Source organism: Dermochelys coriacea, chromosome 11, assembly GCF_009764565.3.
Source record: "Dermochelys coriacea isolate rDerCor1 chromosome 11, rDerCor1.pri.v4, whole genome shotgun sequence".
NCBI classification, from domain to species: Eukaryota; Metazoa; Chordata; order Testudines; family Dermochelyidae; genus Dermochelys; species Dermochelys coriacea.
The window spans coordinates 78,189,880-78,206,933 of NC_050078.2; the positions used below are offsets into that span (position 1 = coordinate 78,189,880).

Consider the following 17,054-nt stretch of genomic DNA (forward strand, 5'->3'; position numbering starts at 1 on the left):
ATACCAAACATAGGCAAGTAAATGGGACATTTTTGAAATGTCTGTGGATTCATTTAGTTGTGTAGCAAAATCATTTTGTCACACAGCCAATCAATACACTGAGAAATTAAGTCTTTTGACATAAAAATGATCTGTCATCTGACAGTTTCATTAGACGTTGGTATTTTTGTCAGTACCTTGGCCTTCTCCTCTCCAAACACTTGTTTTGTTACTTCAACAATACATAGCATTATCAAAATCTCAGCAATCGTAAGTGATTTTTTTGTTTTTGCAATTTTCTGCACCACTATGTAGTATGACCTTAAAAGCTTTTTATCTGCAGTAGTTATGGATTTCATTACTGCTTTAGTACCAAGCAGTTCCTTGGCCTTTCACTCAAAAAATGAACGGTGCTTATCCTTATAGAAAAAAGAAAAGGAGTACTTGTGGCACCTTAGAGACTAACAAATTTATTAGAGCATAAGCTTTCGTGAGCTACAGCTCACTTCATCGGATGCATTTGGTGGAAAAAAATTTGGTTGCATTTGGTTCTTTTTCCACCAAATGCATCGGAGGAAGTGAGCTGTAGCTCACGAAAGCTTATGCTCTAATAAATTTGTTAGTCTCTAAGGTGCCACAAGTACTGCTTTTCTTTTTGCGAATACAGACTAACACGGCTGCTACTCTGAAACCTATCCTTATAGAGTTCATGTTTTGTATTTAAATATCTCTGTAATTTGGAGGGTTTCAAACATTCAATGGACAATACTTCTGCACAAATTACACACTGCGGTTGAGGTATACCTCCACTTCTGGAACAAATAAAACCAAAATTCAAATAGCTGTCTTCATACTTCCTAAATTTTGTGAGGTTAATAGCGGCTTTATGTTTCTTATTTACATCACCCCCTTGATGTTCTTCAGGCATTATGCTGGTTGAACTTGTTGAAGGAAGTTCAGCACCACTGTCCTGTGGATTTAGTTGTTTTGAAGCTGATGGTCGAATTAAAAATTTATCCATTTATCTGATATTATTTACACTTACAATTTTTTTTTCCTGTGCTGTGGAACTTGTCCTGCTCCTGTTGAACTAGTTCCTTTACAACCAGTAAAGGGAGCTAGTTAACTTGCAATGCTCGCGTCAAACTCACTGGACCAAGGGCAGAAACCAAGGAATGAGCCCTCGCATGCAAAATCTCTGTGGGCAGAGCCAGAGCTGGGCCAGAAGGCCCTAAGGCTCACCTGGCAGGCTGGGTGACCCCGGCCTCAGGGGCTGACCCAGAAGTCTGAGCCCCGACCTTCCATGCAGGAAGCTGGGGCTCGAGCTTCAGCCCACTGAGGGGCAGGGCTTCAGCCCCCGGCTAGCTTCAGCATGGTCACTGGGTTTCAGATTCAGCCCTGGCTCCCAGCTTTTGCCTTGTGGGGGCATGCAGGCTCTGGGTTTCAGCCACAGCTCCCAGCTTCAGCCCACGGCACCGTGGCTTCAGACCCACGGCAGCACTGGGGTTCAGGGCTTCGGCCCGCAGCTCCTGGCTGCTGCCCCTCCCCTCCCCCCTCTCCCTCCGCAGCACCAGGGCTTGAGGCTTCAGCCCTACAGCAGCATCAGGACTCAGGGATTTAGAAGGGGACTTAGGGTTGCAATTCTGCAGCTCCCAGCTGCTGCAAGCCCTGCCGCAGGGGTTGGGGCTCCAGGCTTCAGCCGTGGGACCCCACGGACCACTGACCTATGAGGAACAGTTAAAAAACATGGACATATTTAGTCTTGAGAAAAGAACAATGAGGGGAGACCTGATGATAGTCTTCAAATGTGTTGAGGGCTTTTATAAAGAGAATGATGATCAGTTGTTCTTCATGTCCACTGAAGATAAGACAAGTAGTAATGTGCTTAATCTCCAGCTGATATAAGGAAACTATCCTTAGAGTTAGAAAAAATTAAATATTAGAATAGGCTTCCAAAGAAGGTTGTGGAATCCACATCATTGGATGTTTTTAAGAAGAGGTTGGGCCTACATCTGTCAGGGATGGCCTAGACACACTTGGTCCTGCCACAGTGCAGGGGGCTGGACAAGCTGGCCTCTAGAGATCCCTTTCAGTCCTCCATTTTTATGATTCATGTCTCATGAACCACTCTCCTTCCATTCACAATCACACATTCCACCTACCTTCCAATTATGATCAACAACATCCCTTTGACAACTACAGCAATTACTTAGTTGAAAAGTAATAAAAGGAAAGTACTGTGGGTTTTTTGTTTCTTTTAATGTAATTAAGCAGTTGGAAACAATGAGAATTGGCACTAGGTGACCAGCTCTTCATGGAGAAACAGCAAGTTTTCTCCTCAGACTGTGCTCTGTAGCACTGGTCTAATTATAAAAACCGCACTCAGAGATTTTGAGTCAGAGGGATAGGTTCTCAAAAGTCATCTTCAAATATTTCTCACATGAGGTTTTTCTAGGAGCATGTTATTGAAAGAGTGGTAAAGGCAGGCTACAGCCACAAAGTCAAGATTAGGCTTTTTAGTTTAAAGCAGTTAAGAAAGGCTGGGCAGGTTGGGTTTAGGGGATCTCTTTTTCCATTTACATGGAACTGGATTGAAATATGACTTAGGGAAAGGACCTTAATGACAGGGCAATGTTTCTGGAAGATTTTAAAGCTATATTTAGTTTGAGACATATTTTTGTACCCAGTAAATTCTTCTGCACTAGGTAATTTGGGTCTTGGACTATTCCTAGACTGTCTACAATATCCAAAATATGATGGATGCTTCAATTAAATTCTCCATCCTGTGACTTAAAGCCACACCTGTGCTTTTGGAAAACTACTGAAAAGTTTGCTAAAAGATAAATCTGTCTCTGGATGCCTACACAACAGGAAGCAACATGTGCCATAGTGGAAAAAAACCTGCCTGACTAGAGAAGCAGCCCTTGCAATAGCAATGCCTGTAAGAATCTAAGATGAACACATATCAACACAACAAAGGTAAGATAAGAAGTGGGCATGGGGGCCGAATCTGGCCCTTCAGATGTTTTAATCTGGCCCTCGAGCTCCCAAAGGGGATCAGGGTCCAAGGCTTGTCCCGCTCCTGTGCTCCAGCCGGGGAGTGGGGTTGAGGGCTTTTCCCGCTCCACACGTGCCATGGCTCCGCATGGCTCCCGGAAACAGCAGCATGTCCCCCCTCCAGCTCCTATGCGAAGGGACAGCCAGGGGGTTTCGCACGCTGCCCCCGCCCCAAATGCCGCCCCCGCAGTTCCCATTGGCCAGGAATTGTGTCCAATGGGAGCTGAAAGGGCGGCGCCTGCGGACAAGGCAACACGCAGAGGCGCCTGGCCACACCTCCACATAGGAGCTGGAGGGGGGACATGCTACTGCTTCCAGGAACTGCTTGAGGTAAGAACCAGCTGGAGCCTGAACCCCTGACCCCCTCCCGCACCCCAACCCCAGCCCTGATCCCCCTCTTGCCCTCCGAACCCCTCAGTCCCAGCCTGGAGAATCCCAAACCCCTCATCCTCAGCCCCAGCCCAGAGCTCGCACTCCCAGCTGGAGCCCTCCCCACGCCCGCACCCCAACCCTCTGTCCCAGCCCAGAGCCCCCTCCTGATTCCTGAACTCCCCATTTCTGACCCCACTCCAGAGCCTGCACCCCCAGCTGGAGCCCTCACCCCAACCCCCAATTTCGTGAGCATTCATGGCCCGCCATATAATTTCCATACGCAGATGTGGCCCTTAGACCAAAAAGTCTGCTCACCGCTGTAATAAGTACTAAACTGTTTCCCCTCCCCGCTCCAATTCCCAAGGGAAGGGAGGAGCTAGTTTCCTTTGGAAGTTGTACAAAGTTGCAGTTTACATGTAAAATTGCAACCAAAAGCAGAAATAGAAGTATATTAGAATAATACATATATATGTTGTCTCCCTTACCAGAGGGGTAGAAGAAGTTAATAACTCCGATTTCAACTCCTTTAAAGTATGCAGTAAAGATGCTATAGCTTCATCATTTGACGCAGACCAATCATTAACTGTTCTGTTAAATACAAATTATAATGTTTTCAGTAAGTGGCTTTATTCGCTGTTATTTTAGATAAGACTATAACGTTAATTATAACTTTTTACTAGAGTGAGCTTTTTACTTCTGGAACTTTAGAGGCGTAATTTAATTGTGGTGGGCTGAGAGTAGCAAGGTTTCTTAACTTCTAGGGTGGAAATTCAAAATAGTGCCAGATATGGTTTTAGCCCAGAGGCCTATAGTTTGAAACTCAAGCCTCTACTGTGCAAATTCAGAGACATGAGAAATCCTATTAAGAAATATAAGAATTGACATATTGGATCAGACCAGTGATGCAGCTAGTCCAGCAGCCTGTCTCCAACTGTGGCCAGTGCAAGCGACTTCAAAGAACAATAGCTTAAAATAATTTAAATATTCTTACTACTCACTTGTCTACTGTTTTATACATGAACTCATTTAGGTGGACAGCAGCAAAAAGCAATTGTTGCCTTATCTTCTCTAGTAGCTGCTGCTGCAGGTGCAATGCTTCAGTCTCAGTTGCTAAGGACAAGTTGGCATTATCATCATTTTTTATAGGACATGAAGAAAGCTCTTGCTGACTTTTATGAGATGCAAGATTTCGTTCTTGTTCCTCTAATTCTGCCAGTGTCTGCTGGAGTTCCTTGATTCTGTGTTCATCCCTCTGATGTTGCAACTCCAATTCATGCTATTGGAATAAGAATAAGAAGTCATCGGTAATTTACATATACAGACTGCCAGTAAACACCACACTCATAGATATTACTAAGTAACAACAGCAGCTCTCCCTAAGATGTGTACCCTTGCTGATAGAACTATGTAGAACAAGCCTTTGAGACCAGAGAGCCAGAGAATACTCCATGGAGGAGGGTACTTGTCTTAACTGATTTCACTTAAAAAAAAAAAGAAAAAAGTTAAAATTAAAATATTAATTTCTGCTTCAGCCCCCCGTGCATAGAATTAGAGTGAGAATTCTTCTGCCACAGACAGGAGAGAGAGAGAGACAGACAATTCTGGCATCAGAACAGTCCCCTCAATGCAGCCTGGCCCTCAAAGCTCCTGCTCATCTACCTCTGAACCAGCAGCTTCCGTTCTCTGCTCTCTGATGGTTGCTGTCCTTCCCAAGGACAGGGAGGTTGTGCATAAAATGTGCAGCAGGGCTCTCTCAGGCAGAAGCTGGGATATTTTGCCCCTCCTGCCCTAGGCTTACTTCTCCATACACAAGGGCTGAACTGCAGAGCCCTTTCCCATTCAAAAACTGCTCAGGAACAAGATCAGGCCCTTGTTCATTGCAACTGCATTCCAGGCAATGCACATGACCTACTATGAGAACCAGTGCACTGTGCTACATTCAGGTATGCTCCCTCCACACTCTATCATAGCAAACAAAGCCTCAGGAGCAGCTGCTGCACAAGGATCCTGCTCAAGGGGTCATTTTTCCTGTAACCCCCTTATAGCCACTCCATGTCCCTTCACCTCCTTTCTCTGACAAAGACAAAGGAGAAAAATCTTACTGTGGTAAACACTCCTGAAAACAGCCTGTACTGCTGTACTTACACTCCTCTACCCCTAAGAGATTTTCCAGAAGGAGGCAGGGTCACAAAGAGAAGTCCCATGTCAGTGCTTCACTTCAACAGAGGAACTCCCCAGCCACAAAAACAAAACAAAAAACACCCAACAAAAAAATCAGTACACACACACACTCCCTTGCTTTCCTAGTCCTGCTGGAGACAGCAATCACAGCCTAGAAACCAAGGAGAGAAATGTCTATTTGAAGAGGGAAGAGTACTCTGAGGACGAAAGGGACAATGATGAACCTGAGCAAGTCACTCTTGCACTTCAGCACAGAGGACTTCTACTTTATAAATTAACAGTCTCCAAGACTCTGAATTGATCAGCAGAGGAGAAATGTGGCCAACACTAGATGCCTTTTCCACTCCAAGGATAAAAGGTCCCACCCCCACGATCTCCCATGTGACCAGATTTGCTCATCATCAAGGATCCCTGTGGCCACATGGATAACATACTACCCAAACCCAAGCCAATTCACAAACAGCATAGGTTGCCCAAAGATGTCTTGAGAAATGGGGAACTGTCCCTAAGGTGGGCTTTTAAGTGACTTCCAAAGTAAGAGACTTCTATGTACCATACACAGGGCTGTGTGGAGAATGGAAATTCCATTTCACTGGGAATTCTGAGGTTCCAAAATTTGTTTTCATTCTGATTTGGAACAAAACCCAAACATTTCAAAATTCTTCACAAAAGAAAATTCATCCCAGAAATTCATTTCAGATCAAAATGTTTCATTTCAACAAAATCAAAACATTTCACTGTGATTTCAACTTTTTTTTTAATACTACAATATATATGAATATACAAAATAAAAATTCAAAACAAATTTGCTTCAAAAGGAAAAATCAGAATGAAATGTTTGACAAGGTCCAAATGAGATACTGTTGGAACTTTTCTCCTTTTTTCTGTGAAACAAACTGTTGAACTTTAACACAATTTCACAAAGCATTTTGATTTCAACAGAGCTGCATTTTCTGACGGAAAATGGCTCCCTCAAAGGTTTTCCGACCAGTTCCACAAATGAAATACTTGACCCAAGCTCTAGTAAATAATGTAGTCTACATATTGTGATCTACTATATGGTATAGCAAAATTATCTGGCTATTTCAACATAATGGCAGATTTGAAATTGAAAATCTCACCAGTCTCTCTCTGTCTTTCTGCCATTCCTTCCGTTTCTCAAATTCTGCCTTTTGTTCTTGTCGTCTCTCTTTTTCCCTTTCTTCTTTCTTGCTTTTCTCCTGTTCTTTCGTTGACTTGAAAAGTGTCTGCAATTGTTCCCAATCAACTTTCAGTTTTGCCTCTCTTTCCCTCTGTATCTCCAAGGAGTGGATTACCTCCTGTTTTTGACTCTGAAGAGACTCCAATGTAGCTCGTAACTTGGTACTGACTTCTCTTTCCTTTTGTGTTTCTTCACAACACATTTGTACCTCAGCTTCTAGCTGCCTCTTAGATTGAATGGCTTGCTGGTGTGTCTTCTCAATTATAGCAGCTAGCTCCATAGCACGGGATCGCTCTTCATCTAACTGAGCCTGCAGTTCTTGCACAAAGGTTTGTTCTAGCAATGATTCTTTATGCTTACAAGAAGAATCTTCATTTACTCTCACACTCAGTTGTTCTGTCAAAACACGTTCATGGTTCAAGGCATTCAAAAGCTCCAAGGAGTGATTCTTCTCCACCTCCAAATTTCTCTGTAGCTCTGTCAGTTTGTTTCGTTCTTGGGACAGTAAAGCCTCACATCGAGAGTGTTCAATTTGAAGTTCCTTACGGAGATTATTATTTGCTGATTTTTCATGCTCTAAGGCCACTGACATTTGATTATTCTGAATACATTGCAATTCCAAGGCAGCCTGCAATTCCTATTCAAGAGACGTACACATATTAACATTATAACACAAATGCTTATTTGCAGGCTATGCAGACTCTCTAATGTAGTATTTCTACATTGCATTTATTTATTGCATTTAAAACAAATTAAGAAGCAATTAGAATAATTTACTATTAAACAATTAAAATCTAGACAAAGAACATTTTCCAATGCTTAATGATGTGCTAGGAATTCAGGCTAGACTGAGGAGTGTCACACCTGGTGATTAATTCCAGAAACACACTTTTTCCTCTTCAGACTAAATAGTTATAAAATGAAAGCATAGACATTTACAAATATTTTAATGGGTGACAGTTTCTACATTAGCCAATCAGATTACCTAACTGACATTTGCCGTAGAAATAGGCTGGGTTGATCTTCATTGTGTAAGACTTAAAAACACCCCAGATGAGGTTCTGCTACTAGGGGAGGAGTGTCCTTGCACTTTACAGCTTCTGGTCATTAAGAAAGCTAGCACTCTGAAAATAGTAAATATACTGGAATCTTTTCTTGTAAGTCAACCTCTTAGTCAGTGCATCTCTCATAGCCCTTCCTGCAGAAGAGTGAGGAAATTAAGGTCAGGATAGTTTTGTTCTTCTTTCGTCTTGGCCAATATGGCCGTTCTTTTCCCTGCTCCAACATGTTTTTTGTAAGATCCATCTGGAGGCTTTGGGATGACAATCCCACATCTATCCCCACGGCAGAAAAAGAACCCCCCCCCCCCCGCCCCGAAAACAATGTAAATAAAGAGATAGATCCAAAAGGAAACTCAGACAAGACGGAATTAAAAACATGAGCTATCTATATAAAGTGACTTACTGAGAAAAACAGGTGATTATTGTTTTTGAGAGGTGCTTCCTGGGTCTTTCTAATTTGGCTCACGCCTACCACAAGCAAACACTTATTTACACAAATATAGAAGACAATTATTTCTAAGAGAAAAGGAAGAATATTCTGCAGCAGCAATTAACAAGCAACAATTCCTGTTAACTTGGGAGGAAGTAGGAGGAACTAATTACAGACAAGTGCTGACTTTTATAGCTCAACAAGTCGTGTCTAGCTATACCAAGACAGTACCATTATAGACTAGATACTCTAATGTCAACCTGAAACAAATGGGAGCAGAATGCCTCTGTTCTAGCTTTGACAATTCTTTCAGTCACTTACTAGGGGCAAAGAAGGAGAAGTGGTGAACTGTTATTTACATGTGAATACTTTGTTTTTAAGACATGAAGGTTCTTATAACCAGAGCTCTTTGAGTGGCTCTACATATTCCCACCTATGAGGATCGCGCTGACTGGTGACATCTAACGGTAGACCCTTTTCCAAGCAGTGCCTGTTGGAGCACATGCATGCCCCCTCCTATCTCTCATAGATACTAAGGTCAGAAGGGACCATTCTGATCATCTAGTTCAACCTCCTCCACAGCGCAGGCCACAGAATCTCACCCACCCACGCCTACGAAAAACCTCACCTATGTCTGAGCTATTGAAGTCCTCAAATCGTGATTTAAAGACTTCAAGGAGCAGAGAAGCCTCCCTCAAGTGACCCGTGCCCCATGCTACAGAAGAAGGCGAAAAACCTCCAGATACTACAGAAAATTCTTTCCTGGGTAACTCAGATCCCATCCATCTAATATCCCATCTCAGGGGATTAGTCCTATTTACCCTGAATATTTAAACATCAATTACTTACCAAAATCCCATTATCCCATCATACCATCTCCATAAACTTACCGAGTAGAATCTTAAAACCAGATAGATCTTTTGCCCCCACTGCTTCCCTTGGAAGGCTATTCCAAAACTTCACTCCTCTGATGTTTAGAAACCTTCGTCTAATTTCAAGTCTAAACTTCCTGGTGGCCAGTTTATACCTATTTGTTCTTGTGTCCACATTGGTGCTGAGCTGAAATAATTCCTCTCCCTCTCCTGTATTTATCCCTCTGATATATTTATAGAGAGCAATCATATCTCCCCTCAACCTTCTTTTAGTTAGGCTAAACAAGCCAAGCTCCTTAAGTCTCCTTTCATAAGACAAGGTTTCCTTTCCTCGGATCATCCTAGTAGCCCTTCTCTCTACCTGCTCCAGTTTGAATTCATCCTTTTTAAACATGGGAGACCAGAACTGCACACAGAATTCTAGGTGAGGTCTCACCAGTGCCTTGTATAATGGTACTAAAACCTCCTTATCCCTACTGGAAATGCCTCTCCTGATGCATCCCAAAACCACATTACCTTTTTTCACAGCCATATCACATTGGCAGCTCATAGTCATCCTATGATCACCCAATACTCCAAGGTCCTTCTCCTCTTCCGTTACTTCTAATTGATGCGTCCCCAACTTATAACTAAAATTCTTGTTATTAATCCCTAAATGTATAACCTTACACTTCTCACTATTAAATTTCATCCTATTACTATTACTCCAGTTTACAAGGTAATCCAGATCCTCCTGTATAATATCCCGATCCGTCTCTGAATTGGCAATACCTCCCAGCTTTGTATCATCTGCAAACTTTATTAGCACACTCCCACTTTTTGTGCCAAGGTCAGTAATAAAAAGATTAAATAAGATTGGTCCCAAAACCGATCCCTGAGGAACTCCACCGGTAACCTCCCTCAAACCTGACAGTTCTCCTTTCAGTAGGACCCGTTGCAGTCTCTCCTTTAACCAATTCCTTATCCACCTTTTGATGTTCAAATTGATCCCCATCTTCTCCAATTTAACTAATAATTCCCCATGTGGCACGGTATCAAATGCCTTACTGAAATCCAGGTAAATTAGATCCACTGCATTTCCTTTATCTAAAAAATCTGTTACTTTTTCAAAAAAGGAGATTAGGTTGGTTTGGCACGATCTACCTTTTGTAAAACCATGTTGTATTTTGTCCCATTTCCATTGACTTCAATGTCCTTAACTAATTTCTCCTTCAAAATTTTTTCCAAGACCTTGCATACTACAGATGTCTAACTGGCCTGTAGTTACCCGGATCACGTTTTTTTCCTTTCTTTAAATAGGGACTATATTAGCAATTCTCCAAATCATTCGGCACTACTCCTGAGTTTACAGATTCATTAAAAATTCTTGCTAATGGGCTTGCAATTTCAGGTGCCAATTCCTTTAATATTCTTGGATGAAGATTATCTGGGCCACCCGATTTAGTCCCATTAAGCTGTTTGAGTTTCGCTTCTACCTCAGATATGGTAATATCTACCTCCATATCCTCATTCCCATTTGTCATGCTACCATTATTCCTAAAATCCTCTTTAGCCTTATTAAAGACTGAGGCAAAGTATTTGTTTAGATATTGGGCCATGCCTAGATTATCTTTAACCTCCACTCCATCCTCAGTGTTTAGCAGCCCCACTTCTTCTTTCTTAGTTTTCTTCTTATTTATATGGCTATAGAACCTTTCACTATTGGTTTTAATTCCCTTTGCAAGGTCCAACTCTATTCGACTTTTAGCCTGTCTCACTTTATCCCTACATGTTCTGACCTCAATTAGGTAGCTTTCCTTGCTGATCCCTCCCATCTTCCACTCCTGTATGCTTTCTGCTTCTTCTTAATCACCTCTCTAAGATGCTTGCTCATCCAGCTTGGTCTACAACTCCTGCCTATGAATTTTTTCCCCTTTCTTGGGGTACAAGCTTCCAATAGCTTCTGCAGCTTTGATTTAAAGTAATCCCAGGCCTCCTCTACCTTTAGATCCATAAGTTCTTCAGTCCAATCCACTTCCCTAACTAATTTCCTTAATTTTTGAAAGTCAGCCATTTTGAAATCAAAAACTCTAGTTGCAGATTTATTTTTGGTAATCCTTCTGTTCAGTTTGAACTGAATTAGCTCATGATCACTTGAACCAAGATTATCCCCTACAACCATTTCTTCTATGAGGTCCTCGCTACTCACCAAAATTAAATCTAAAATGGCATCCCCTCTAGTCAGTTCAGCAACTACTTGATGAAGGAATCCATCAGCTATCGCATCTAGGAAAATCTGAGCCCTATTATTGTTACTAGCACTGGTCCTCCAGTCTATATCTGGGAAGTTAAAGTCTCCCATGATCAATAGTTTCCATTAGTATTTACTTTATTAAAAACATTAAAAAGGGCTCTATCCATATCCAAATTAGATCCCGGAGGTCTATAGCACATCCCAAGCACTATCGTAGGAGAGGCTCTACTAGTTTTCTTCCCCAATGTAATTTTTGCCCAGACGGACTCTGTCTTATCCATTGCATCGCTTCTTATTTCTTTACATTCTACCTCATCATTGATATACAATGCTACTCCACCACCTTTACCTTTGTTTCTGTCTTTCCTAAACAGCACATACCCTTCAATACCTGTAGTCCAGTCATGACTACTATTCCACCATGTTTCTGTTATCCCTATAATATCTGGTTTCACTTTCTGCACCAGTAGCTCTAGTTCCTCCATTTTGTTACCTAGGCTCCTTGCATTGGTGTACAAACATCTTAATTTTTGCTGTTTGGCCTCGCTCACATTTTGTACCCTCTTCTCCACATTTTTGAATGTTCCATGAGTGAGGTTATATAAGGGGACGCTTTGCCCTCTACTTCCTCAGTGCCTTCCACCACTAACCCAGATAGACCATAATAGCACTCTGAGAAAGAGGGGAAGGTGGGTGGGAAGTGTAAGTATGCAGAGTCATTTTGAAGAACCCTGGTTACAAGATAATAATCTCCATTTCTTCTTTGAGTGGCTCTGCATATTCCCACTTGTAGGTAGTTTGACAAGCAGTGCTGAAAACCCGAGAAGAGGAACAGAGTCCTAATTAAATCACCACCACTCTGCCAAATTTGTTATTGAGTCTAGAAGGCACATTCAGAGCATAACGTTTACCGAACGTGTACACTGTCTTCCAGGTAGCAGCCTTGAACATTTCACTAATAGGAACATACTTCAGATAAGCAAAAGATGCTGTTACTGCTCTAGAAGAATGAGACGGTACCGCCGAAGGCACAGGAATTTCTGCTCATCTGTAACGCTGACCTATGCACTGTGTAACCCATCTGGAAACAGCCCGAGCAGGAACACTGTGACCCATATGATTTTTAGTATAAGAAACAAACAATCTGAATGACAGGTTTCAGAGTAGCAGCCGTGTTAGTCTGTATTCGCAAAAAGAAAAGGACAATCTAAATGACTTCCTAAAACTATTAGTGCTATCTCAATAATATGCAAGAATCCTTCTAGCATCTGAAGTATTTAACAAAGTCTACACTGCAATTAGACAGGCAGCTGGCCCTGCCAGCTGACTCAGGCACACAGGGCTCAGGCTGCAGGGTTCTTTAATTACAGTGTAGAGTTCAGGGCTTAGGCTCTGCAGCCTGAGCTCTTGGACCTTGGACCTGCCCACCTCGCAGGGTCCTAGAGCCCAGAACTCTACACTGCTATTAAACAGCCCTGCAGCCCAAGCTCTGTGAGCCTGAGTGAGCTGGCATGGACCTACCATGGGTTTTTAATTGCAGTGTAAAAATACCTGCTGACTCCCACTTATTAGCATGAGGTTTCTGGGAAAAATCTGGTAAATTAGTAGTCTGATAGGAAACTCAGACAGTATTTTTGGTAAAAAAAACAAACTAACAGGGACTAGGTCTGAGAGCCACCTTATCTTTATGTAAAATCAAGTTAGCCCACAGGGTGTGCAATTCTCTCACCCTTCTGTCTGATGTTATAGCAATAATGAAGACCACTTTAGTAGATAAATAAAATAAACATTTTGCCAGGGACTGAAAGGGTGACCTCAGGCACATATAAAACCAGATTTAGATCCCAAGATGGGACTGGATTCCTTCAAGGAGATTAGATGTACACCTTTATAAACCTTTTAACAGTATCATGTACAAACAGCAATGTACTGTACCATTTACTAAAACACAGTAAGCTGAAATAGCCGCTAAGGGAACTTTTAAAGAAGAATTAGATGGCCCTTCATATTTTAAGTATATTAAATATTCCAAAATACAGGGTATGGAAGCTGAAATTGTTCCTGCATCCAAGCAACAAATCCAGTCCTTTTAAAATAGTAACACTTTTAAAGGAAACAGTTTTGTAATATTAAACAGTACATTCTGTATCAACAAGGAACGAGACTAATCCAACTCTGATAGCTCAGTCTGTCAAGGTGAATGCACTGTGGATTGAAGGATAAAGGATGTTGCCTTGTTGCTGTGACAAGAGATCTGCAGACAGAGGAAGACTCATGCAAAGCCTGTCTGATAGCTGAAGCAGGTTTGTATGCCACCTTTCTCTTGGCCAAGCTGGGGAAATCAATATAATTTTTGCCATGTCCTGACAAATCATCTTCACTGCTTCTTCAATTAATGCAAAGGGGGATGGGGGAAGTATATACAGAAGGTCCTATCCCCAGTGTAGAAAGAAGGCATCCAAAATGGACTGACTGCTCTTGAATGACCCAACACAAAAGATATCTTGTGCTACTTGATCCTTTATGGATCCTTCATCGGATGAAGTGAGCTGTAGCTCATGGAAGCTTATGCTCAAATACATTTGTTAGTCTCTATGGTGCCACAAGTCCTCCTTTTCTTTTTGCGGATACCGACTAACATGGCTGCTACTCTAAAACCTATGGTTTTAGTGTTGTTACTCTCCTAGATTGCAATGTCTTAATGACTATGCAAGGCAGACTGAGACCTTCTAGTACCTCCCTTTCAATAATCAGACTATTAGTTGAAACTGACGCCATTTGGGGTTTGGATGAAGAAAAGGACCTTGCAGGAGGATGTCCAGTCTCCATGGAAGCTGGAGTGGGGGGCTTCAATGTCAGGTCTATCAGGTCAGAGACCTTCGTTCTTGTCAGCCAATGAGGAGTTATCAGTATTACCATTGCCTGTTCTTGTTTTATTTTCAGGACCACCTTCCCCAGTAGGTGGAAATGGTGGAAATTCATAAAGTATGTCCTGCAGTCCACTGTACGATTAGGCATCTATCCCCATGGATGTGGACTTTGCCTCACTTATGAAGTATTTCAGTCTCTTTTTGTTCAAATGATTTACAAACAGGTTGGCTGAAGGGTGGCGGAATGTGTGAACAATAAGGTCAAAAATCTCCTGATTCAGGCACCATTTGGAGTTGCTGACCTTGCATCTGTTGAGTCATTTTGCTTTTTGGTTCAGGTCATCTTTGATGTGGATTGCTCTGAAGGAAAGTAGGAACTGTTCCACTGACCTCTTCATTTCCGTTGCTTCAACGTGTATTGTAGGATTCCTTGCACCCCCTTAGACTATAGTTGTATTGTCTGATTGAACCATGATGTATTTCTCCCTTAGGGTAGGCCGGAACCTTGGCAGAGCTAGTTTGACTTCTCTCAGCTCTAGGATGTTAATGCTGTGACCCTTTCCTCCTTGCTCCTGAGGCTCTGGGATGTTTGGGTGAAGTGAGCTCCCAAGCCCTCCTCCCAACCAATGCCAGCGTGGACTAAAGGTTCTGGAAGGCAGATGGGCATGCCTTTGAGGACATTATTGTGGGCTGACCACTACTGTAAGAAGTTGAATAGCTGGCCCCACACTTTTAGTATGAAAGCTTGAAGACTTCTGATGTGTGATTGTGCCCATGCAGTGATCCCTATGCAAGACACCAGGAGTCCTACCAGTTGGAGACATACTGCTATGGTAAGCCTTCTGTGGCCCAGGAGCAAGAAAATAAATTCCTGGATGGAACCAGAGAACTCTTCTTGGTACTGATGATGAAGCTGCTTGCCTGGAGGAGATTCAACATCTGAGATGCCACCCAGAGTACTGCTGACTGCAATGGACCTCTGATCAAAATGTAGCTCAGGAACTGGTACAGATGAGTTCTCTGCAACCTGAGTCTTGCTATCATCACCAGCAGCATCTTTGTGAAAACCCTGGAGGCCAAAGACAGGCCAAACAGGAGCGTTTGGTACTCATAATGTTTCCTGCCGTGGGCGAACCTCTGTCTGTGGTAGCATGGTCTCATGGGAATATGGAGATGTGCATCTGCTAGATCAACTGAAGTGAAGAAGCCCACCCAGGACAGAAATGACACCTTAGAGGCCAGGGTCTCCACATGAAACTTTTGTTTTCTTCATTCACTTGTTGAGCCTTTTGAATCAAGAATGGCTCTGATAATTCTCATGTGCTTCTATACAATGAAGAAAATGGAGCAGAACTTGGAGAACCTTTCTTCTGACAGAACACTGACATTCTGTACCTCAAAGCAGCACCCTGGAACCCCCATATTCATCACTATGATAGCATTATGATATGTTCTGAATAAGTATATCTTGTGAGGTATCATTTTAGAAGTCTTGATCTGTTGAACATTAACATTCTGTTGGATTGTATGTGCTGTCATTGTATGTGAAGTTATTAAGTATTGCTAGATGTGTTACTGAAATATATTGTGAGGTTGGGAACACCCACAGGCAGCCTTTCAGTTGCAACAAAGGAGAGCCGAGACAGCATTAATGGCCAATCAAGACAACAATCCACTACTCTAGAGGCTCCTTAGAGAAGGCACATACATAATGGAGACTGCTTGACCAATGTGGATTGACTGCCCTCCATATCACAGCAAGGATGTTTCTAGCAGCTGAAAGAAAATATAAAAAGAGAAACAGTGACATCATCACTTGGCCTCTCTCCTCCCCTGCCCTCCATGTCAACATCTGGAAGAACATCTGGAAGAAAGAGACTTTGAACTGGGGAAGAGTGGTCCCAGGCTGGAAGGTGGTCCAGTCTGTGTACTGAGAAACTGTAACCTGCTTGTACCATCTGTTAGGGTGAGATACTGCTTGATTCAAATCTTGCTTAGTCTGTTTAAGTTAGAATTAGATTGCAAAAATGTGTTTTTTAGGTAACCAACTTTGAACTCTATGCCGCCTACGTATAATCACTTAAAATCTATCTTTCTATAGTTAATAAATTTAGTTTTATATTTTACCTAAAAACATTGTGGTTTTGAGTTGAAGTGCTTGTGAAATCTCAGCTCAGGTTACAACGGATAGCGTATGTCCATTCCACTCTGAGGAAGTGGCCAACTTATTAATAAGTTTATACTGTCCAAGTGAATCTTAAGCAGTGTAAGACAGTACATCTCTGGGGTTCAAGGCTGGGGAGCTGGGAGGAACTGGCTGGAGCCTCTATTGTTCGTTCCTGAGTGGCTGGGAGATCATTCATGTAACTCAGCTGCCTGTGGATGGCTGTGTAAGTGCAGTGCCTGCCAGAGGTTTGTATCTTGACACGAGCATCACAGTGAGAGGGACAACCCAGGCTGGTGGGTTTGGAGGGCTCCGCAGTCCCCCAGTCCAGGTTGCACCCTGGGGACCTCGTCACAAACACACTCTCTAACTCCCATATCCAGAAGTTTCATTGTGAATCAGATTGTGTTTTATGGAGCCACTGGAACTGGGTGACTGGATGAAGAACAGATGAGGTGGAGCCTGCAACTCGAAGGAGTATCCGTGGCTGACTATTTCCCTGACTCACTTGTCTGTGGTTGATGAAAACCATTTCTCTAGGAAATGGGAAATCCTGCCCCATAGCTTCAGGTGTGGGCAGAGGCCTATGCAATCTTTGTCAAAGTGCATTTTGGGTGGGCCTGAGGTCACTGAA

The 17,054-nt window shown here is 42.6% G+C and overlaps 1 protein-coding gene across 18 annotated transcripts in view; it reads right to left on the reverse strand.

The window, feature by feature from the left end:
• Window positions 1–17,054, reverse strand: part of PCNT (pericentrin) — a 238,033-nt gene that overhangs the window by 19,858 nt on the left and 201,121 nt on the right. For 17 of the 18 annotated variants that reach the window (XM_043505819.1, XM_043505821.1, XM_043505806.1 and 14 more), the window contains 3 exons: window positions 6,711–7,427; window positions 4,407–4,684; window positions 3,894–3,996 (listed from right to left, as the gene is read on the reverse strand). The exons of the other annotated variant lie outside the window; for it this stretch is intronic. In XM_043505819.1, coding sequence (XP_043361754.1) covers window positions 3,894–3,996; window positions 4,407–4,684; window positions 6,711–7,427 — 1,098 coding nt within the window. The remainder of the gene's footprint in view (window positions 1–3,893; window positions 3,997–4,406; window positions 4,685–6,710; window positions 7,428–17,054) is intronic. 18 annotated transcript variants of the gene reach the window in all.